At 42.4% G+C, this 24971-nt stretch overlaps 1 protein-coding gene across 1 annotated transcript in view; it reads left to right on the top strand.

Annotated features, from left to right (window-relative positions):
• PTPRZ1 (protein tyrosine phosphatase receptor type Z1) overlaps nt 1–24971 on the top strand; it is a 184462-nt gene that overhangs the window by 45497 nt on the left and 113994 nt on the right. Inside the window, exon 2 of the mRNA XM_074984108.1 lies at nt 1377–1442. Within this exon, the coding sequence (XP_074840209.1) occupies nt 1377–1442 (66 nt within the window). The remainder of the gene's footprint in view (nt 1–1376; nt 1443–24971) is intronic.

A 24971-nucleotide genomic window follows, 5' to 3' on the forward strand; every position in this document is an offset into this window, starting at 1 on the left:
CAGAGGGCTGGGCATCACTGTATCACCTGAGTCTAGTCTGTTCCACCCCACCGCAAAAGGGGTCTGGGCTGGTGTCACTGGTCGCTTGAACCCTGCCTACCTTGATTTTGCATCCCCCACAGCAAGGGGCTGCCAATGCTACTCCCCTGCTGAGCACATTCCTCTGCTCCCCACATTTTACAAAAGTAGGTATTTGTCCCATTTGCTTTCACCAACTAATCAATACTTTCCTGCCTATTTTGCCTCCCAGGCAAACTGGACTGAGGAATAAGTGACATTTTGTCACAAAAACTAAATATTTAGGTTGGTTCCCTGCCCCAAGAGACCAGTCAATTACCCCAGATCAGATGGAACCCTAGATTTTTCACCAAAAATATTGTGGGAGCCAGTTCTATAATAAACTAACTGAAGGTAGGGTGACCCTCTGTCTTGTATTGGGTGGGATGGTCCCGTATTTGGGATGCCAAAAAGGCATCCCAGCTTTCTTTTTAAAGGGACTCTTTGTCCCATAGTTGCCCCTGCCTCCACAGCCTTGAAGAAGCGGGGGGAGTGCCAGCAGCTGCGGCTTCCCTGGGGCTCCTAGGGAGTGTGGGAAGCTCCTTGAGCTTGGAAGAGCTGCCCCTCCCCCTATATTTCCCTGTCCCATATTTGGGACAGGGAGATATGTTCGGCCTGAGTAAAGGTTTTAGATGAAACAACGAAATGAGTTATTTGAGAGGTTCAGGCATAGACAAAGGTGAGTTACAGTATGTAACTCCAAATGGTGGCAGTGATGTACTAAACTGATACTTCTCCAAAAGCCCTTTCCAGGATACCCAGAAGAGGTCTGAGGATCTCTGCTTTGCATCTGGTACTCTTCCTGGTAAGAGTTCAAACAGTCCAGAGATCCAGGATCTTTTCTTGAATCCATACTTACAACTGCTTCTCACAGCAAACCAGCTAAGACTGTCACTACCCATATGGGTTCTTCCATTGATAACAGAGTGCAGAACATGTTTTGAGCCTTTGACCTCTGATCCTCTCACACAAAGACTGCTTGCTTTGAAGTTGGCACCTTTTTGTTAAAATTCTCCATTTGCAGTCCACAAGGCTTCTCTTTTGATTGGCCGTTTAGTTATAGGGCCATTCATAATATAAATGTTTACTACAACGAATACAGGTAAGTAACTACAATGCAAGTTACAACCTACTAGTTTTCAAGACATTTGAACACCAAACAAGCTTGCATACATTTTACAGTTGCTTTGATCTACTAACAAACAGGTCTGGGGCTCAGGAATGAGCAGATACTTAATCTGTCAGAGTCGCAACTAGTTTGTGGATTCATCCTATTTTCTTGTTAGTGATGCTCTCCTATTTTTTTTTTTTTTTTGTAGATTTGGTTTATGGATACTATAGACAGCAGAGAAAAATGATTGAAGAGGTTGACTGGTCCTATACAGGTAAATGCATTATGTGACTGAAGAGAATACTTTGATTTGAAACTTCATCTTTGCTATTATAAATCCTGGACCCTGGCAATCTAGCTATAGCTAAAATTGAAGTGGGCACTGAGTTATACATACAGAATGAAATTAAGTCTGGAAAGTTTCAGGAACAAGTTCTGAGTCAGCTACTATAGAGCAGACTAGATTCTTTGTTTTCATTGAATTTGTTACCATAAAAAAGGTATGGCCCTTATTAAGCAAAATGGTTTTAAGATGCAACTACCTCTAAGACTTGAGTAGTCCCTTTCTATTGTTAGTCACTCTTTCACTTCACCTCTATGTTATATGTTGGGGTCTGTGCAAGACAGACAGACAGACCACAACTAGTGAGGTCTTAGTGCAGATAAGTTTGCTAACGCTCAACTATGTCCACTGGGATTCTGTAGGATTCAGCTTTGAAGCAGCTGTGAGTCTCTTTTTCCACACCAGCTATCTCACTGGTTTAACCATCCTGAGGATCACTATCTGGCACAGAGCTCTTGCTTGTGGGAAGAAAGGACCTTAGTACTGCTTGCGACTTACCCATTTGTATTTAGTATAGAATATAGAACTTCAGGATTTGGCTCCTCTATTTTGATAAAAGAATAGTCATCTTTGAGACATATTGAAATGATGATTTTGTTCTAGAATATTACTTACATCTTACTCTGAAGCAATTTAAAAAAAATGCCAAGTAACTTACTGTAGCTGTCCATAGCCACCAACTTTTTGTATGGCTTTAAGTTCTTTAGTCACATTCAAAAGGCAGCAGTTTATATCATTTTGCCAGGAATCTGGCAAATTTCAACTTTTAATATCTTCAGTACTATAACTTTTTAGATTTTTCTATATCTAAAAATAGAGCTGAACTGACTGTACTGTCTGTCTCTCAGTTTGTAAAACAACCTTTTTTTCCCCCAGGGTAAAATATGTCTAAGAAGTTTGAGCCAAGAGAGACTAGAGGCAGTCAAGTCGTAAACCCTTTAACATTGAGTTCATAGTGGAAACACCTAGGCTATGTCTACACTAACCAAAAACCTCGAAATGGCCATGCAAATGCAAAGTTTACTAATGAAGCGCTGAAATACATATTCAGCACCTCATTAGCATGCGGGAGGCCGCAGCACTTCAAAATTGATGCGGCTCATCCAGACAGCTTCTTTTCGAAGGGACCCTGGCTACTTCGAATTCCCCTTATTCCTATGAGCAGATAGGAATAAGGGGACTTCGAAGTAGCCGGGGTCCTTTCGAAAAGAATCCCTGTCTGGACGAGCCATGCAGCGGCGAGCCGCATCAATTTTTGAAGTGCCGCGGCCGCCCGCATGCTAATGAGGCGCTGAATGTGTATTTCAGCGCTTCATTAGTAAACTTTGAAATGGCCATTTGCATGGCCATTTCGAAGTTTTTTGGCTAGTGTAGACACGGCCCTACTCAGACGTATTGTGCTACGGTCTCCAGGGGTGAGATCAACCAGCAATGACATTCCTTATTCAGAATCCTTCTTGGTCTTTTGTAAACATTGCTCTGTATAAAAGACGTAGGGTTGATCACAACAATTACATGAACTCAGAGGTCAAATACTGATCTCGATGGAAAGAGCTACAGGTTGAATCTTTCTAGTCCATAACACTCTCATTCAGGAACATCCGTAATCTGGCGTGATTTTAGTTAGCCAGATGGCCACTGATTACAGGTATGGCCAAGTTTCCCCCGGTCACATATGATTTGTTTATAGCCACCAGCCCTGGCTCTCCATGTTCTGTGCTGTTACTTAGGTGTAATTTACTCCTAGATGTCATCTAACAGCTCAGTAAGCAATGGAAGTGTTGGTAATGCTGCTTGACAATGCTGACTTCCTATGGTCCTGCAAATTCTCTCATTCTGTACTGGTTAGGTCCAGAGGGTACCAGACAAGAGAGGTTCAACCTGTAGTATTGCAGTGGGAAACAATATAGGATTCAGGGAAGTACAGAACCTCCCCTCAGGCCACAAAACACCATTAGAAGTGTTTTCCAGCTGCTACAGCTCCCTCAGGAATAACATCTCCAATCCGTAACAAGAAGTCCTGTGCCACCTTATAGACTAGCAGATATTTTGGAGCATAAGCTTACATGGACAAAGACCCACTTCGGCGAATAAACTCAGTGCCTCATTAGCATGTGGGCTGCTGCAGCACTTTGAAATTGAGGCGGCTCGTCCAGACGGGGCTCCTTTTCGAAAGGACCCCGGCTACTTCGAAGTCCCCTTGTTCCTATCTGCTCGTAGGAATAAGGGGACTTCGAAGAAGCTGGGGCTCTTTTGAAAAGGGGCTCAGTCTGGACGAGCCGCGTCAATTACGAAGTGATGCGGCCGCCTGCATGCTAATGAGGCACTGAATATGTATTTCAGCGCTTCATTAGTAAACTTCAAAATGGCCATTTTGAAGTTTTTGGCTAGTATAGACACGGCCAAAGTTTTTGTTTTGTTAAAACTCAGCATTTTTAAGCTGGTCACATGAATTGTTGAAGCCTGACTCATGATTTTTTGAATGCTCGGGTTGGCAGTTCTAGGTACTTACATATGCACTCGCCTGTCTGTATGTGGAAACTAGGATATTAGCAAATACACTTGCATTCACAGGTTTGAATGCACAGCCCAAGCTGAAAAAAATATACTTTGTTCAGACACAAATTATGCTTGGATTTGGTACTCTTGAGCCCTGAGCACTAAGGGGTCTAAGAAATTAGCATCTGTGGCTACTACTTGGTGAGTAGAGTTGCCAACTATCTATTCAAACAGTCTAAACACCCCGCCTTGCCCCTTCCCCGAGGTTCCACTCCCAGCTCAGGCCATCTCCCCTCTATCACTTGCTCTCTTTCACAAGGCTTGGATGGGGTTGGGTACAGGTGCGGGTGCAGAGTCGGGCCTGAGGCTGAAGGGTTTGTAGTCAGGGTGGAGCTCCAGGCTGAGCCTGGAGCAGAGAGTTGAGTTGCAGGAAGAGGCAAAAGCACCAGGAAGGAGTTTGAAAGCAAGAGGGGACTCGGGGCTAGGACAGGGGATTGAGATACAGTGGTGCTGGATATATTTTTGGAGTAGGGGTGCTGATCTTCTGATATCAGACTTAGACCTGTTGATATCAGGTTGTCAGCTCTTCTGCACTGGATGGCTCAAACTCCATTGTTGTAAATCGCTTCTAGCCTATCCATTCTAGGAGAGCTGACAACCACAACCACCTCATTCTAGGGTCACAGCTGAGGTTTGCTGCAGAGCCCTGTACTGGCCGTGAGACCCTGGGGCCTCAAGAGCCAATGGCACACCCAGCAGGGTGGGTGGATAACAGGACTCCCAGGTGAGCCGGAGGAGCCTGCAACAGAGCCAGTGGGGCTCGGGGGTTGGAGTGGCAGAGCCTGTGGCAGGGCTGGTGGGACCCAGGGAGTTGTGGTGGCAGAGCCCACAGGAAGGCCAGCAGGACCCTGGGGAAGCTGACTGAAGATGGGTGCAAACCTGGGGCTGCCGCAGCACCCTCAAACTCTTACTTCCTGTGCCTATAATGAGGTGCAAGGGGGGTGAGGGATGCAGGCTTCACGTGGGTGGCACTTGCTTCAGATGGCTCCCAGAAGTGGCCGGCATGTCCAGCTTCTATGTTCTTGTCTGTTCATGTGACTCTGTGCCTGGTTGCCGGCACCAATCCACCCACAGCTTAGCCAGTGGGAGCTGCAGACTCATAGCTTAGGCCGGGACAGTGCACAGGCCACCTCTACATCTAGGAGCTAGACGTATCAGTCACTTCTGGGAGCCGCTTGGGACCCAGGCTGGTGGTGAGCCTGCGTTAGCCCTCCTGTGCTGGCATCTGGACTTTGTGTTTGAGGCTGATTCCAGGAGACTCCTGGCCAATCCATGAGGACTGAAAACTCTATCTGTGAGAGTTCTATGGGCCTTTTGGGCTCTCCAGTCACTGAGTTTATCAGCATGAGATAGAAGAATTCCCTCTCGTGCAGTTGCATAATTCACTTTAGGAAGCCTATGCAAAAATAGGAGTCTGTAAGTCTGTTCTGCTGGGTTTGGACAAATGCCACAGTTGTTTGTCTAGGCTAGGGTTGCTGTATTTCAGGCTGTTGAAAAGAGGACACCCCCTGGAAGGAGGGGAGGGAGCTAAATGGGAAGAAGGGGTGAGTAGCAGGGTGCTAGAGGGGATGTCTGTGGTGGGGATGCTTACTGGAGGTGGTAGAGGGGATATCTGTGGTGTGGTGGGGTTACTTACTGGAGGTGGGAGGCAGTGTAATACTGGCAGGACAGCAGGCACAGTTCCAGGACACAGTGACAGCTGTCAATTATCACCTTCTTGTAGGGGCCTGGGTGGGATCTGGTTGCTTTGGGTTGCAGGAAAATGGACTGATCCGTAAGTGGACCCATCAGGGCTCTTTCTGAGTTACAGCGTCCCTACTGTGCAGAAGCCATGGACATTTCAGGTTGTTTGAAAAATCCACCTGGAAAAAGAAAGGAAGCTCGAAAAAGAGGCTGTATCGCAGGAAACCAGACATATGGTAATCTTATATCTAGTCACAACCTTTAATACAGTTCTGGAAGGTGCTCATCTATTAGTGTTGATTGTGGTAAATAAAAAGATATAGAATAAGATAGATAAAAGAGTAATTTTAAAACTCCCTTCCAAAATTTCTGAAAATAACATTTAATAATAAACCACCTTCATGTACCATGGTTTTGTTCACATGTTTCAAATTAGGCTCTTAATAGTAGTTAAATTATATTGTAATGGCATACATGTTTGTTGAAAACACTTTGTAATTCTTATTAGGACCCGATATTCAGTTGTGCACTAAACTATGTATTTGCATGCACAGATCTATAAATCTGGTTTGAATATTTGTGTTGAATTTTGGAGGCTCAAGAAATGTAAGAGCATTTTGCAGCCGTATCTGTAATGCATGAAGAAGAAAACAGTTATGTTATTGAGTAAATATTATTTTAGTTGGATTCATAATTGACCATTAAAATATCAGATGAAATGACTTTGTACAGTGTGCAACATTTCTAAAATAGTGACCTACATTAAGGAATAATCAAACTGATAATCTTTCAGAAGAAAGTATTTCAAGCAACTACATTTGCTGAAATTGGTTATTTGGTGGACTATGAACATTTATGCATATGTTCGATGTGCAGTACTATTGCTAAGATTGGCCAATCCTATATTACTTCAATGTGTAAAACAAGCAACATGTTTCAATTATTTTGGTGGCATCCACATCAAAGCTTTTTATGGATGCTATGTTTCAATCCATAATCCACGACTGGAAGATTTCTAGTGCGATTTGTTGTCTATTAAATTGTGCTTAGATTACAATTTTTAAATACCGTTTCCAATAGAATGGTTTCCCCAGCAAAAGTCCGGTGAAGAAGAAGGAATTTATTAGTTGACTAAGAGAGATGGCAGGGTGTTGACACATGGGAAACCTAGGGTCAAGAGCAGCCAACAGCATTCCAACATTCCAGCATTATAGAGTCAATACATCCAGACTCCAAGGAGAGGGTGCAGGTCATGTCATTTTTGTATTTCTTCCTGCTGGTTAGCTACCATAGCAGTACTGGTATAATGTCATCAGACCTGATATTTTTGTCACTTTATAGGAAATTAATCAGTGTGATTGTATCCACATAGTTTAATAATAAATGACCTGATAAATCAGTGCTGTAAGTTGCAAAGAAAAACCTATGCTGCTGTGCTTTGGAGGGTCCCACTGTAATGAAAGATAGAGCATAGGAGACACACAAAAAAAAGTATGGATGATTGGATTAGCTGATTTAAAAATGACTAAGCGTAGACTGTCTTCATTTTTTCAAGTAGGCTGTTCGCTCATCCAAATGCTTCTTGCATGAGAGCTCAGACCATATTTTTATGTCAGTGGCCAGTGTTGTCACTGATAGCGCCAACTTTTTGTCAGTCAGTTCAGTGGCTCATTAATTATAAAGGCTAGTACATTAGTCTGTTGATTGGGCAGACTCATGATTCAGACACAGAAATTACATTACGCGTTTCCAGTGCATCAGAAGGCTGGGGTTTTCTCTAGTATGCAATTATGTGCAAACATTACTGGCCAGGGAGAAAACACCATTTTAAATCTCTAGATGGACTGTGTCAATGAGAAACCAAGAAAAAACATTGGTTAAACAAATGAGAAAATAACTGTATTTATGGTCAAATATCTCTGGCCCTTATGTTCCTATAAAACCTATGGTTCTAAAGAGCCTGTCAAATGAAATCTGCCTCTTTTGTTACAGTAGAATCAGTCACTGAGTGCAAAAAGGAAGGCTCATAACAGCAAATTACAGCTTATTTAACTTTGATCTAATCAACAGTTTTTAGTATTAATTGGGTGGAAAACCAAGTACATGATGCACATATTGTTCATAAATTGGGCTGTTGGGTCTTTATAAATTGGGCACATGGCCTTTCAGTCTTGGCTGCTTGTAGTAGATTAAAGCAACAAAGATACAAAGTGTGACCTATGAATAGCTTAATCTCATTTTTGACCCCAGTTTGGTAATGTTTTATAAATTTCTGCCCTCGGATGATTTGCAGTTAATACTGCCAGGGCCCATCCCTACCAACACACAAACTATACAACTGTGTGGGTTACCACAAAATTGCCCCAAATTTCATGCTGCCCTAGCAGCTGCATGGTGCACATCAGCTTTGGTGGTCAGACCAATCCCCCAAGTGACCCCCACATGGGCTGTGCGCAGCCTCCACTCGCAAGATGGCCATGAGTGACATGAGCCTATGGGCTAGAGGACTCAGGAGGAGCAATGGGTAAGGAAAATCAGTGGTTTCCCCTTTAATGGCTTAATTTGTGCATTGTTGAACATCATAGTCCTGGGAACTCAGAACCCATTCTGTCCACCTTACTCATGCTCACAGGAGCATCTTAACCCAGTGGGATTGCTCATGGAGTGTGTCTGGTTATGAACTTATTTTGGTGTCTGCTTTCATGAGAAAAGGCAATCTTGTTAGCTACAGTGAGAGTACTTGTTACTTGTATAAATCTTTACACCACGAAGAAGAGCCACACAGTTGATGCAGTCTTTAATTCAGTGGCAAGTGTTACATCTCTCAGAACAGATCATGGCACAGATAAGACACAGTGGCCCTGTCAGCTTTCCCTTATCCCCAAGATAAGTGGTATAATCAGGGACTTTAGGCCAGGTACATCCCCTGTGTAGGTGGGTGGAGAGTAGGCAGATAGTGGGAGGAGCACAGACAGGGCATAGCATGATTTAATATTGCACAGTTTAGAGCTTTATAAACCTCAAAGGAACACACGTGCATTTTCCCCTTTTATTTTTGTCCTGTTTGATAGGATCCAGTTTGAGGCAGCTGAACAACTGTTTAGAGTCATATAAGAGAGGGGAAGCATAGAACATTCCCTGTTGATGAAAATTGCTGTCTTTGTTTATTTCTGAGCATCCTTAAGGATTTGCTGCATCTGATGCACATATTTTGGGCTTGTGTGACAGTGATGTGCAGCTGTGCGGGGCCGGAGGACAGTGCATGGAAGCACTTGTACCTCTAAAAATCAAAATTACCCCCTGCCCCCATGTTTCCTTGTTGCTACAGTGAGGTGATAATTTGCTGCTGCCCTATACCAGCATCAAAAGACAATACTTCACCACAACCTCATCTGTTCTGGCCAAAGTGCTAGTGGGTGTATAGCCTTGGCTCTGCTCCTCCAACCAAATCTTCCTCTGTGGGTGTCTTGCTCCCTTCCATGTCCCATTACAGGCACTCAGGCTAAGGGATAATTGTACCTATAGAAGATATTTTAAAGACTTCTTCAGAACACATTCACCTGACTTCCCCTTTTTTTAAAAAACAAGCAAACATAGATTGTATGTTTTGTCCTCTTTATTTCAGTACAGTGTGAGAAACTCTATATATGAGAAGCTATATCTTTTTATATTTTCTTGCACATCCAAGTATCTTGCCCACCTCAAAATTTTAATTCTTAATTTGTTCCTAGGTACATGGGTTTAAAGTGCAATGTTATACTGAATATTGAGAGTATGAAAATGAAAGTTTTGTACTCAACAGCTCTGCTTCTGTGCATATTCAGAGTCACAGATGCTCATTTTGGTGTCAGAATAAAGTGTTTACTGCTCATGCTCCAGTTAGGTCTTCAGATCCAATACAGTGAACAAGAAATGAGCTGGCTTCTATTCCTCTTTCCTGAGCATTAAGAACAGAATTGTTTACTGTGTTCTGTATAGTGAAGCCTGTGGAAAAAGTGTCCACACTGGTGGAGTTATCAGCATGCTAGTAATGACTTGGTTTGGTTTGCAGACCAAGGTTGGGCTGTTCCAGATCAGCAGAAGTCTCTTCTACTGATTTTAAAAACAAACAAATGCCTACCCTAATTTATTAGTGTAAAAGATAAAAAGGGCACTAACTATTACTGCAGTATTTCAATGTCACATAGGGTGGTTGGAGTTGCTCCAGGTATTTACAAATTATTTTGTAATGTTTCAAGTAACTAAGGCTTTTTAGAAACTACTTTTAAAGTTTCTGACCACTCTTCCATGCGTACGTACAGTGAAGACAGATAAAAGTTTTAAGGTGTTGGTTGGGTGAATTCTCTACCTTAGTTTTTTTTCTTTTTTTTTTTTAAAGCAAGTAAAAATGCCATTAGTGTCCAAGACAGTATCCCTTAGGTTCTCAGGAAGGATAGAGTTCTGTTTGGAATATGTTATTTGTGAAGTGAGCCTTGGAATTCTGAGTAGAGCAATCTCTAGGAATTAAATATGTGACACAGATTCCCAAACTCTTTTTTGATCTGTCACATTACCAGGCTTCAGAATATTCAAGACAGGGTGAAGAAGGTGTCCTAAAATTGCATACACTGTCTATGTACTAGGAAGGTTGAATCAGATGTGAGAGGTGGTACAGGACAGGAAAGCTGGGGCAAGGAGAAGGAAAAGACAGAGACAGTGGTGAGATGCTTTTCATGAAGAGAAACAAGGACATGAGACGGAACCAGAATGCAGCATAAAAAAGCAGTAGCTGGGAGAGTTCTTTCAAATGTCCCATTCAGGCCAGCATTAGATGTTGAGGAAACGGGATTTGGAGGAAACGCTTTGGAGCATCAGGAAAAGCAGATAGGGAGTTGAAACCTACTGCTGCTGGCCTCTTGTGTGGATAAGGCAGTGCAGAATTTTGGGCCTAGAGGCTGAACCCCTAACGCATGATGGGGAATCTGGAGAACTGGGTAATGTTCCCTTGTTTGCCGCAGACATGCAATGTAATAAGCTACTTTTACATATTATGCCCCATCTTGAGACAAAATCTATAAAATGGGGCTAGTAGTACTATACTTCTGCATGAGAGGCAGGGTCTGTCCTCTGGAGATTTGTTAGTTGGTATTTCTATGATATGTTACAAATGTATTTGTTCAGTATTATGAGCTGTGCCTCAGCTCCTCCTCGTGAGTTAGACTGGGGTTTAGAGCAGCGCTTGAGCGTGTATATATGAGCTTTTTAAACTCAGTGCCTGAGGTTTCTCGAGCCACACCTTTCATTGTATCATCCCTCCCCAGCATTTACACTGGTGACTCTGTATCAGAGAGCCATGTTAGTCTGTATCTGCAAAAACAGTGAAGACCTGTGGTACCGTATAGATAGATGGATGCTTCTGATGAAGTGGGTCTTTGTCCACAAAAGCGTATGCTCCAATCAGTCTATTAGTCTGTAAGGTGCCACAGGACGTCTTGTTGTTTATACTAGTGACTCTGTACACACTGTTTGACTCCTTCTACTGTGAAAACAACCAGTATTTTTAAAAGCATCACTTGCTTTGCTTTTTTTCCCATGAAGCTGATGTCTCTTTTCCCTATATTAAATTATCTCTGCCTGGCTCTGTGGTGTCTTCCTGCCAAGTCCTTCTGTCTACATACTCGTGATAAAATGAAAAGCAGTCAAGTAGCACTTTAAAGACTAGCAAAATGGTTTATTAGGTGAGCTTTCGTGGGACAGACCCATTTCTTCAGACCTGGCTATGGTCTGAAAAAGTGGGTCTGTCCCACGAAAGCTCACCTAATAAACCATTTTGCTAGTCTTTAAAGTGCTACTTGACTGCTTTTTGTTTTGATAGTGTATAGACTAGCACGGCTTCCTCTTTGTGATAAAATGACTGTCACTTTGCTACTTCCTGCAGACTGTATTCTAGGGAGAAATGCTTTCCAATAACAAGCAGCAACTTAGGTACTGGAGAAGGAGACAGATGACTGTTTCCTTGGCTATCCTGGTGTTCACTCTCTCCCCAGCTGCCTTTCCCAAAATGTCACAGACACTCTCCAGCATGGTTACCATGGTGCTTTCTGTTGGAATGTCTGCAAGAATTCATACAACCCACCAGCAGATCAGTAACACGTTTTAAAAGGTCATATAAGGATTCCAGCCATTTACTTACTCCATGACAATTTAAAGGACATTATAGTAGGTGCTTTTTGGAGTTCCTTTAACATTGGGGTTACCTGTCTAGTACCTCAGACTCTTCTTACTATTTTCCCCCTCATTGTGTATATAATCTATAAACTACATGTGAGCTTTTCAAATCAGCTGATCAGTTTATAAATATTGGCACTGCTGCAGAATAGTCAAATCCAACTGCTCCTTTTGCTCATTATCTTCAAAGCATGTCCTCACCACTCTTCTGTCTACGGTGGTGGTGGTGGTGGTGGTGGTTGTTTTTTGTTTTTGTTTTTTTTTTTTTTTAATTCATTTTCATTGAACAGGTCTTTATCCCCTAATTTTCACAGTCAGACATGATTTGGCTACCTTACAGTGGGTATAATATCTTGGTGATATATTTCAATTGATTTTCTTGTATACTGAAATACAAAAAACATATTAGTGTACTGAGCCCTCCATTAAAGAAATTGTGAATTGAGCTATTTATCGTCTAGTGCTCTTACTTAGTCCTATACTTTTTTCCCAAAGGGTACAGCGGGGATGGAAAAATCCTCATAATTGATTTTCTCTAACCTTTTTCTGAATCTGGGATGCTGTGATTGCTAGAAGCATGAGCTGTTGCATGTAGTTTGGTGACCTGAATGTTAGTACATCTATGGGGGTATTTACATTTTCCAAGAAAGTTGTAGGGGATTTTTAGCTGTACACAAACTCTAAATTGTGTTTAAGGTCCTATATACCTCTTTGAAAATCTAGCTCTGCTCTTCTTTCCTCACCATGCAGTATGGTGTAATTTTAAATAGGAGGAGAATGTAACTCAAATGCCTAAAATGGAGTAGGTAAAGCCTGTTTTGTGGAACTCTAGATAGATCCATATTGGCCTCCCCCTCTGCCTTCAGTGGTGTTGCTGGTCAGAGAGTCCTTTTGGCACCTGAAGCTCACAGGTACTGGAACAATTTGCCTAATGAAGGTGTTTGGAGCCATTGAAGCAAACTGTAAATCCTTGATATAATAGAAATTGCTTCAAACCAAGGGGTGTGTGGCAGCGCCCCTTGCACCATTAGGTGCAGCACCCTTGCTGGTGCTTGCACCTCTTTCAGGAGTTCCTAACGTTACTTCATCCAGGCCCATTTGGCATTCAGAAGTGGCTGCAGGGGACCTAGCAGTGTTAGATGTCAATCCAGTGTGGGCTAATGACTGGTAAAGTGGACTGGGGGGGGGGAGGGCGTGGCACTGCCTGAATCTCCTGACCTCACAACCACAACTCCTGTACCAAAGGAAGTCCAGTGTTTTATCCAATATACCTAATGCCAACTTTCATTGTTTTAGTAATCTAGTAGTGATACTTTAGTAATGGTAATTACTAAATTGATGTAGGTTTTACCTTTTACTATAGGAACATGAAAATCAGACTCCAAAAATCTTTTTTCCTTCTGTTGTTCTGTCATCTATGGGCAGGTCTACACTGGACCTGAAAGTTGATCCTAGATATACAGTTGCAGCTAAGACAATTGCGCAGCTGCAATCTACTTACCTAGGATCAACTTATCTGGTCATCCTCTCTGAGGGAGGTTGACAGAAGAAACTCTACTGTTAGCCTTCCTTACTCTTTACAATATTGAGGAGTACAGGGGTTGACTGTCAAGCCTTGATAAATCGATCTCCATGCGTCCCCACAAAGACTACTGTTACTGAATGTGATTAATGAAGGAAAAGTCTGATGTTTCGGTTTGTTTTTGCTGGTCATTTAACAATACTTGTTTGTACAATCATTTTCCATTCTCCCTAAGTAGTAAGCTAGTTTCCTTTTGTGTTCATGAGGGCCACTTGCAAAGCAATGCAGAGGAGATTGGAAATGTAATCAGTAAACTTCCGTGATTGACAGGATTACTCAGAAGGAGGTGTAATACCTGAAACTATGTTCATCTAATTTTTTAAAAACTGACTGATTTTGGATTGACAGTGTCCTTTTAAATCTGTACTGGATATGAATACTGCAATTTAACAGTGAAAAAGCTTCAATGTAAATGCAGTTCATATAGATACAATGCTCCCTAAAAACCAATTTATAAATCCTTTTCATGGTTTTCATTAAGCAACGTCAAAAACAAACACTTTTTGTATTAAGCAACTCAAGTAACAGGCAGTTTGCAGAGTTATTAATTAAAAATTAATACTGTCATCCCATAGGACGTACTGTTTGTGCCATCACAGATGCAGATTACATTTCAGATCAATGGAGCAAATTTTTGTCCAAAGAAGCCTTTGAAAAAAAAACCCTCTGAAACAGCAGTTGGTTACAGTTGTCCACAATGGTTAAATCATGAAGCAAATTAGGAATTATGTGTCAGTATTCATTATTTTAATAGGGGTTTAGCAAGGTTTTCAAACAATGTAAGTAGATGCCAGGCTTGCAAAGCAATGACCCTCTTTGAAACAATACCTCCAGCAGAGACCAGAAAACAAAAAATTCAGTTGACTTATGCATGGTTGTCAAGTCAATACTTCATAAATATCCAAAATACAAATCACATTTCTTGAGTGGAAGCTTTGTCTTTTCTTTGGCTCCCTCATAAGGTGCCCTTTATGTGCTCATTAGACCATCACAGTTGAAAATTTGTAAATTAATTTTCAAGGCCCGCTACAACAAGCATTTCTAACAAAGGACATGACTTATTGCTTATGTCAACTTGTTTACAGCATCGTTGTGAAATAAAATTTTGCTTTTCAAGACCCATTAAAAGATAGGGAACTTAAATTTATTTACATCATGTTGAATGAACTTTCTTCACATCCTAATAAGTGAAACACAACACATTATACTGGCAACCCATCAACCTTAATGTTTGTTTCACTGTAACGTCTGAAGATTTACAACTGCAAATTTTTGAGCAATCAGCAGCAGCATGATTAGCTAGGGAATCATAGTGGTTTGAGTGATCGCCATATTTATTGTACACAGCTAAGCAGTTTGTCTTGGTACAGAATTAAATTGCATACCTATTTAAAGACAAGACCAGGTATTACATCTTGCTTGCTCTTTACTCCTTAGGCATGGGGATGTAGCGGTGGAGCATATATTTTATGAAATGGCCAGGTATTTCTTGAAACTAATTTAAATTCAATTGTTGTCAATTATAAAAGTAACAGAATATTGACAAGAGTTGGAGTGAACAAAAAGAAAATCACATTTTGCTGTGAGACTGAATTTTCCTCTTCGTGCCATTGTCCCGGGTTTTTGCACTGCTTGCTGCATTCACGGAGACAGGAGTGGGACAGTATCTAGTGATGCAAACATCCATCAGAAACGATCTAGTGAGAAGAAATCCTCCTCGGGCTCCCCCTCACTGAAAGTCTGCTGCTGGGGAGGGGCAACTTACCAACCCACAGGACAGTCTGTGTGACTCATCCCCATGCCCTGTGAGCACCATTAAGCAGGAGAACCAGACTAGATGCTCTGTGATTCCACAGATGAACTGGCTGCACGTGCTCCATGAATGTGAAACTCCAATGAAGCTGAGCTACTGGTGACATTCTCTGGTCTTGGCTGCTCCTAGACAATCTATGTTGCTTGTTTATAAGGAAAAAACCTCCATGGGATGCCACAGGAGAATGATGCTCTTTGCCTCTGGTTCCACTCCTGGTCTGCTCTCTTCTTCCCTTCTCTCCTTCTTCTTCTTCTCTATTCACGCCTTCTGTTTGGACTCCTAAATCAGTCGTCACAACTCTGCACAACACAGGGATCTTGCAGATTGAGAGGGGGCAGGGCTGAGGAAGACTGCATGAACTTAACATAAGAACATAAGAATGGCCATACTGGGTCAGACCAAAGGTCCATCCAGCCCAGCATCCCATCTGCCGACGGTGGCCAATGCCAGGTGCCCCAGAGAAGGAGAACAGAAGACAATGATCAAGTGATTTATCACCTGCCATCCATTTCCTGCCCTTGTTCTGAAGGCTAGGGCACCATACTTTATCTCTGGCTAATAGCCATTTATGGACCTAACCTGCAAAAATTTATCAAGCTCTTTTTTTAAACCCTAATAGAGTCCTGGCCTTCACAGCCTCCTCGGGCAAGGAGTTCCACAGGTTGACTGTGCGCTGTGTGAAGAAAAATTTCCTTTTATTAGTTTTGAACCTACTACCCATCAATTTCATTTGGTGTCCCCTAGTTCTTGTATTATGGGAAAAGGTAAATAATTTTTCTATATTCACTTTCTCCACACCATTCATGATTTTATATACCTCTATCATATCGCCCCTCAATCGCCTCTTTTCCAAACTGAAAAGTCCCAGTCTCTCTAGCCTCTCCCCATATGGGACCCGTTCCAAGCCCCTAATCATCTTAGTCGCCCTTTTCTGAACCTTTTCTAATGCCAATATATCTTTTTTGAGGTGAGGAGACCACATCTGCACGCAGTACTCAAGATGTGGGCGTACCATAGTTTTATATAGGGGAAGTATGATATCTTTTGTCTTATTATCGATCCCTTTTTTAATAATTCCTAACATCCTAGTTGCCTTACTAACTGCCGCTGCACACTGCGTGGATGTCTTCAGAGAACTATCCACTATAACTCCAAGATCCCTTTCCTGATCTGTCGTAGCTAAATTTGACCCCATCATGTAGTATGTGTAATTTGGGTTACTTTTTCCAACATGCATTACCTTACACTTACCCACATTAAATTTCATTTGCCATTTTGCTGCCCAATCACTCAGTTTGCTGAGATCTTTTTGTAGTTCTTCACAATCTGTTTTGGTTTTGACTGTCCTGAACAACTTGGTGTCATCTGCAAACTTTGCCACCTCACTGCTTACCTCATTTTCTAGATCATTGATGAACAAGTTGAACAGGATCGGTCCCAGGACTGACCCCTGGGGAACACCACTAGTTACCCTCCTCCATTGTGAAAATTTACCATTTATTCCCACCCTTTGTTTTCTGTCTTTTAACCAATTCCCGATCCGTGAAAGGATCTTTCCTCCTATCCCATGACCACCTAATTTACATAAAAGCCTTTGGTGTGGGACTGTGTCAAAGGCTTTCTGGAAATCTAGGTATATTATGTCCACTGGGTGCCCCTTGTCCGCATGTTTATTAACCCCTTCAAAGAATTCTAATAGATTAGTTAGACACGACTTCCCTCTGCAGAAACCATGCTGACTTTTGCCCAACAATTCGTGCTCTTCTACATGCCTTGCAATTTTATTCTTTACTAGTGTTTCTACTAATTTGCCTGGTACTGATGTTAAACTTATCGGTCTATAATTGCCAAGGTCTCCTCTAGAGCCTTTTTTAAATATTGGCGTTATATTGGCCGTCTTCCAGTCATTTGGTACCAAAGTGGATTTAAAGGATAGGTTACAAACCACTGTTAATAACTCCGCAATTTCACATTTGAGTTCTTTCAGAACCCTTGGGTGAATGCCGTCTGGTCCTGGAGACTTGTTACTATTCAGCTTATCAATTAACTCCAAAACCTCCTCTAATGTCACTTCAATCTGAGTGAGTTCCTCAGATTTGTCACCTAAAAAGGCTGGCTCAGATTTAGGAACCTCTGTAACATCCTCAGCCGTGAAGACTGAAGCAAAGAAAGTACTTTCAGGACAAAGAGGTGTCAGTTAGAATGGATTGAATGTCCTAGCTGTGCAACTAGAGCTGGACAATCAGCAGATTTTATTGGTGTGCAGATAATGGTGGGGGCAAAAATTGTTTCAAGTCAAAGTGAACACAATTGAAAAAAATTATCGGGGGAGGAGGAATCAAATTTTGTTCAGCTCAAGAGAATGTTTTATTTGTATTTTGAGCATTTGCTTACATATTGCTTTTTAAAAGTAAAATTAAAGAAAATTTTGGAATGAAAAATAATTTTGAATCAAAAAAACAAAGTCCTTTTATTTTGAAAATATATTGAAAAAGGAATTTAACTTAACCCAAGTAATTCTGTTTTTTTACTTTTATTGCATCCAAGATATACAGTGGAGTTGACCCTAATTAATACAATGTTTTAGTGCTTCCAAGCTTGCATTTTTTACTGGAAAAATATTTTGCTTAAAAATTTTGCGCATTTGTATGTGCATTAGCTACAGAGAGGGAGGGATCTGGGAACAACCACCACCAAAGATGGAGGGGCAGGAGTGCAAGTCCCTAGGGGAGCTGTGTTGTGAAGAGCTGGCAGTAAAGCTGGGAGCTGAGGGGGGCATGTGGACAAGAGACAGACATCTGAAGATGTACAATTGATAGTTGTAGATCTTCAGATGTTCCTCCTAGCAGACCCCCTGAGCTGCACATATAGGAGGCAGATCCCATGGGAACACCCTGGATTTTATTCAAAGACAAGGTTGATGCAAAAGAACTGATGCTGAAGAAGTCATTTTTGTTCCTTTTACTCTACAGAAATTATTCTAAACAGGTCACATTATCTGCAAGTATTGCCGCGTTCTGTTTAAAATCAGTTTAAAAAGGCTTTTCATCACCTCTTTCGCACCAAAATTCCTATGAGTGTTGTGCAAATTGTACAGGAATAAGCCCTTAATCTTGCATCTTCAAAGTTATACTGAAAGGTGTATCTACTACTTGTGCCTATGTGTAAAAAGAGAATTTTACTCTTGTTAATTACTCTGGTCTTTCATACACAAATACTAAAAGAAAAATAAATAAAAAAATACACTCACTTTGTCCTCTCGATCCCTGGGTGTCACATTGTAACCCATCTTATCTGTGTCCTCCTTTTAGGCCAGGTGTGCTCTACCACTTACGTTGGCAAAACTTATGTTGCTCAGGAGTGTGAAAAAAAACACACTGAGCTATGTGTGTTACTCAGACACAAATGGTAGTGTGCATAGTGTTGGTGGGACATAGCCCCACAGACATAATAAAATTACCTCTGTTAGCAGCAGCTATGTCTAGACTAGAGGGTTTTGTCGGAAGAAGATTTTGTCAGACGATGTCTTCCGACAAAATTTCCATTGAAAGATCGTGGGCGGACCCCATGGCAGATCAAAACAGTGATCCATTCTGTAGACAGAGAGCAGCTGGAATGCCCGGCTGCTCTATCAGCAAAAACAGTCAATGGGAAACACAGCAGACAGGGTTTCCCGAACGCCCTTTCTGTCAACAGAATGCCCCCCACCATCACTGAACATCCAAACAGGCTTCTTATCGAGAGATCTCTGACAGAGGAGCTCTTCCTTGTGGCAAGTGGGGTACAGCTCTGGACAAAAGTGCTGCATTCTGTTGACCAAACACCCTTGGGAATCTGGACGCTTGGTTTTGTTGACAAAACAGCTGTTTTGCTGACAAGACCCTCTACTCTAGATGTAGCCCGAGAGAGCTACTACAGGAGAGATCTTGCGGCAGTGTGGCTGCATCATTGCAGCTGTGCTACGGTAAGTAAGCCCTTTCATACAGACACGCCTCAAGCTTTAATGTTTTCCAGAGAAGAAAATGCCGCAAACATTGGTGCTAAACACATAATGAATAAATATGTATATTGAAATCAAATTTTGCCCTCATGTACACACGCATAGATGCACTGATGTTAATGTAAACCTGCTCATCTGACTTCCTGGCTAGGTCTGCATTCTAAAATAGTGTTGAAAGAGAGCATAAAGTGAGGCATCTCTAAATGTAGGTGTTTAGTTAGAGCTGAATTTCCCAAAGATTTACTGCTTGTGACCTTCTAATTTCCTGTGTGAGTTTTGTTTGGTTTTGCTCCTCTACATTTTTAAGAGGAAATTTTGTAATCTCTGTTGGACAATCTCTCTGAAATTTTCCCGGGGCAATCCTACCTTATATTAATGGTCAGGATCTCCAGAACATTGCTTATGTAGGCATCTTTGGTAGAGAAGTGAAACTCGGCTAAAGATGGGGCAACAGACAGTGTTCGGATTTCTAGTCAGTGTTCATGTTATAAGTGAAAATGTACATGCTGTGCCCACAAACCTGATTTTTTGGATTTGTGTCAAGTCTGTGGGGGAGTGTGTATGGTGCCTTAGCCCTAATGTTTTCTGCATATTAATATTATATGCTTGGCTCATTATGGGTTATTGTGGTTTGGGGCTTCATCTATTTTCCCTTGGTTTTTTTCTGAATAACTTTTATATTACTAAAAACACTGAGTTCTGTGTTTGATAGTCCAGAAATTATATACAATCTGTTGATACAGAAATTACTCAGTCAGTATTAAGTTGCATCGGAGGTCTCGTAGCACATGCACAGCATACTGTTTGGAGTTAAGTGATGTAAAACAAGTAATAACTATATTAAATATTTTACATTGGATACTCATGTTATCTTTCAATTATATTTAAAACTGTATTTCCTTGATAATGTTAAACTCTGAGAGTGGCATAGAAACATGTTATATTTTGTGATTAATGGCATGTGAAGTGCTCTGCAGACGACAAGGTAAATTCTGTGGCCTGAATTCTCACTTCAGTGGGTCTGCTTCTGGGGGTTTGAGTGCAAGATTGGGGCCCAGATCACACTGAGGACTAATATTATAGAGAATGATTACTGTAGAGTTAGATTATGATTTAATTTGAGTTTCTGAAAAGAAACACTTTAAACTGTCATATTTTAATTATTTTCCTGTATATGCGCAGTAGCAAAGATAATGGAGATCTCTTAGGGCCTGGTTTCTTTGAGATCTTCACAATGTTTTGTGGAGTAATGAAGATGTCCTTAATATATTGTGAATTCTCTCAAATCCCTGTTACTTTTTAATTATTTGTGCAGTACACAGCTGTAAAAGGTAATCTGCACAGATACTTGATGATATTTCTTGGCAATTCTGCTTTTTTTGGTAGTAAAATAGTTGTTAGGGTTACCCACAAGCTTATGACAAGGGGCCTAGAAGGTTCTATTTTTGGTAGCCGATAATAATTTAGTTCAAGAAATTCTACCTGTCAATATTTTAGCTCTTAGAGGCCAGTACTCAACAGTATGAACAGAGAAGATGGTTGTCAGGAAGATTTTCAAGAGCTTAATTCTGCCACAGGACAGTTTTATTATATAAATGTGTTACTGAGGACAATTTGTTTTTAAAATAAGTACATAAAGGTATAGAGACCCACAGGAAACAAGAGAAGGGAAGCATAGATAAAAGCAACAGAACTATAACAAGTTATCAGAAATCTGCTACAGAAGCCCTCCAGAGACAGGCAGCACAGTTGGAGTTTTCTGAATGCAGAGGAAGGGGAGCAGGGAAGCATCTCTGTGCAGCATATCTTCTTTAGGGCCTGATTTATATCTAAAAGGCAATAATTGTGCTGCTCCAGAAAGCATTGACTCTCCTGTGCATCTTGTGCTTGGGGACAGAAATACTGAAGGTGCATATGCAGGGGAGGGAGCAGTATATGCTCATCTATTACGTGTCTGCCACTCTCCTAGCTTCCTCTTTAAAACTGGTAAGTCTCCTATTCAAATATAATAGTCCTCACCTTGAAATAGCTCAGCTAGAGAAAAAATTTTAGGAATGTTGCTGCAATATTTATTTTTGATCCTTGGATGGTAGGGTGGGGAAAGAAAATAACATTTGCTGCTCCTGATTCTCTGCTATTCTTCTGCTACCTAAAATGAAGGAAGAATCAGTGAGAAATATTTTTCTTTGCTCAAGTGTAAAATGAGATAAAAACAAATCTTTCGCTATGTTGGTCATATTAGGAATAAAAAAATATGAGGTTACCATAGAAAATTGATAAGAAGGATTGGAATCTTTGTGACAGAACTTTGCTAAAGCTTTTATGAAATTAGAACACAAAGACCATTCAAAATAAAACTGTGTTTCCGCAGAAACTTATTACACAGGTGCCAAGGGATGCATTTATTCAGTGCATCATGACTGCAATTAAACTGTCCTTTACTACTGCAAGCATAAATTCCTTTGAAAGGCAGCAATAGAAACGCCCTGGGTAAGCCTGCCCTTGGGGCAGAGTGGGTTGCCCAAGGCTATGTCTACACCAGAGGATTTTTGTTGACAAAAATGGCATTTTGTTGACAAAACCCGTGGAGCGTTCAGATTCCCAAGGCGTTCTGTTGACAGTAAATCAGTAGAATGCAGCACGTTTGTTGACAGTCTTATGCCACTTGCCACGAGGAAGAAGGACCTCTGTCAACATAGGCTGTCAACAGAAAGTCGGTCTGGAAGTTCTGGGGGAGCAACTTCTGTCGGCAGTAGAAGCATGCAGGATACTGTGCAGGTTGCCCTGGGGGACACCCTGTCCACAGTAATTGGCACTCTATGGTTCCTGCTGCCAGCTCCTCTTAAAGGCGCAGTGAGCCCTGGGAAACCCTGTGGCAAGAAGCTGAGGGTCTGGAAGCAGCAGAATTTCCATCTGCGGCCCCCCCGTGCCCTTTCATCCACTCCTTTCATCTGATCCTTCCCAGATGGCAGACAGTCACTCCAAAACCCCTGGAACCTTGACGGAGGAGACCAAGGGGGTCTCAGCAACCATCCCATAGCACCAAGTAGCAGGCACCTTCTGGACCAGGCCCAAGGTACAGGCCCTCCTGGACTTATGGGGCAAGGAGGAGACCCTCCTTTACCCCAAGGTGAAGTGCCACAATGTCCTTGCCCATGCCCAGATGGCTGTCACCCCACCCACAGCATGGAGCAGGTCCAGGCAAAGGTGAAAAACTTTGCCAAGGTCTATGCACAGGCCTCCCTGATCCACACCCATCCTGATAGGCCTGATGAATTGGAGTTGTGCCTGGCTGCTCAGACCCAAAGCTGGCATCCACCCCTCACCCCAGGAGGAAGGCTGTGTTGAGCAGGGCACAACACCTGGCTACAACTTGTGGGATGTTGTGCTCTTTCACATCCAGGTGAGTGAGCAGGCACTGAAAGCCTGCTTTGAGGGGGATGAAGGTGCACTCCAAGCTGCATCCAGCTCTGTTGAGGCAGGTATTAGTGTCTGGCTGGGGTCCAGCTGACTGGTGTAAGGCTTCATGAGCCAGGCTGTGAGGGAGTAGGCCTTGTCCCCCACAATGCAGAGTGGCACCTGCAACTCTGTGACTGCCAGCTCCTGGCAGGGGACGAATGTGCCTGCCTCCATCCTCTGACACAGGCTACAGATGTCCTCTGGTCTGAGCATCTCACATAAACGTCAGTGAATTGTCCATGGTGGTTGACCAGGGCCTGCAGCACCATGGAGAAGTAGCTCTTGCAGTGGATATGCTTGGCTGTGCTGGGCTCTGGGGCATGAATGGGGATGTGGCCCTGATGCAGTTCAGGAACCGTAGGGCAGCAAATGCGGTCACGACAGCACCCACATCTCTCATACAGATGTTCCTCCATAGCAGGATGGCTGTCATGGCCTGCAAAGGGAGGGGATCGAACACGTGACAGGGACTGGGGGAGGGATGCCCTGGGGGGGTTCCATGTCCCCTCTGACCCTTTTCCCCTGAGCTGTCTGGAGTCCCCAGCTGTGAGATTGCCCCCTGGGTAGCAGGTCTATGCGAGGGTGGGATGGCACGGTCCTCCCCAGGGATGGGGTTCTCCCCTCTTCACACCCTTGCCCACTTCTCCATGGGGATGACAGGCCTCAGCAAGGTGTCCTGTCTCGGGGGGGTAGGAGCGAGCCAGGCACTGAGCTCCAGGAAGGTGGCCTTCTGCATGCAGAAGTTCTGGAGCCACTGCTGATTGTCCCACTGCCCCATGACCAGCCAGTCGCACCAGAGAGAACTGGTGCAGTGCCTCCAGAGCCACTTGCGCACCCAGGGGTGCAGGCACAGGTGTAAACATCTGGCAGCCTGGAGGAGTTCCTTGAATGTGGTATTGGGCCACCCTCCACGAGGAAGAGGAGGATGACCATCAGGAGATGCAGCAGGAGCTGAAGCATCTTTGGATGGGACCAGTGCAAGCTTAGGGGCTGCTCTGGCACCATGGCTCACTGGAAAGAGCTGTCTTCCAGGAAGCATCGAAGCCCTGCTCCAGTGGCTGTGCTGTCCCCCGTGGAGACATGGGTAGAGAATGGGCAGCTGGTGGGGACCCTTTAAGGGTGCATGTCACCAGGGCTCCTGAAAGGGATTGCTGGCCAGATGACCATGTCTGCCAGTGTTCCGGGTGGCCATTTTGTCAAGAGAGTGTCCAGACAATCCAGCCACTCTGTCAACAGTGCAGATTGAAAGAGCGATCCACTTCGCAGTCTGGACGTGATCTGTCAACAGAAGTTTTGTCAGAAGGTATCTTCCAAAAAAACCTCATTAATAGCTTGCTCTAATCTAAACATAGCCCAGGAGAGGTGAGTTTATCCATCTGATTGATTGATTGTCAAAAATGTATAACTAAGTATAATTTCTCCACATTGGCGATTGGTATGAAAGCTCTTAGTTCAGAAAGCAGATTCTTTAAAAGTGAGCATAATCCTTTTTATAGAACTGCAGAAGAACAAAAGATATTCAAACAAAATTTTAAACTAGGAAAAAGTTTTTGGGTTTGTATAGCAGCTATTATGTAATTTACAAAATGTTATCATGTCAAGGCAGAGGAAAATTCTATTCAGTGGAACATTTGTAAGGAGTGTTTTTTGAAGCCTGATAGTCTCAGTGACCGAATAATCACATAACAGAGCTATTGAAATATGACACAATTTTGGAAAAAGAATCTTTTATACTTCCATTGAAATTGATGTCACAATTCTAAAGGAGCCATTATAACTTCAATGGGAAAAATGGGAAAATAATGGTTCAACTGAAATTACACTGGGTCCAAATAAAATAATGCCATTTCAGTTCAAAAGGCTTGTATGACATTTTTTGGGCTTTCTTCTCTTTGCTTATAACCTATTTTTATATATTTTCAGCATGTGAAAGGTGAACTCCCATCCCCCTGAAGGAAATCAAGTAAAAATGGATAAAGATAAGGGCATTATTTTTTTACAACACAAAAGTTGCATGCTGGGCCGGAACAGTGGTGCATGTAGTCCCACATGCTGCCTCCATCTGAGTCCAATTACAACTGAATTGGAAGAGTGGACAAAAACACCTAAAATGGGTTCATCTAACATCTGCAGTTGTTAACTTATGTCCTCAAGCAT

This window comes from Carettochelys insculpta, chromosome 1 (assembly GCF_033958435.1).
Source record: "Carettochelys insculpta isolate YL-2023 chromosome 1, ASM3395843v1, whole genome shotgun sequence".
In the NCBI taxonomy this organism is placed as follows: Eukaryota; Metazoa; Chordata; order Testudines; family Carettochelyidae; genus Carettochelys; species Carettochelys insculpta.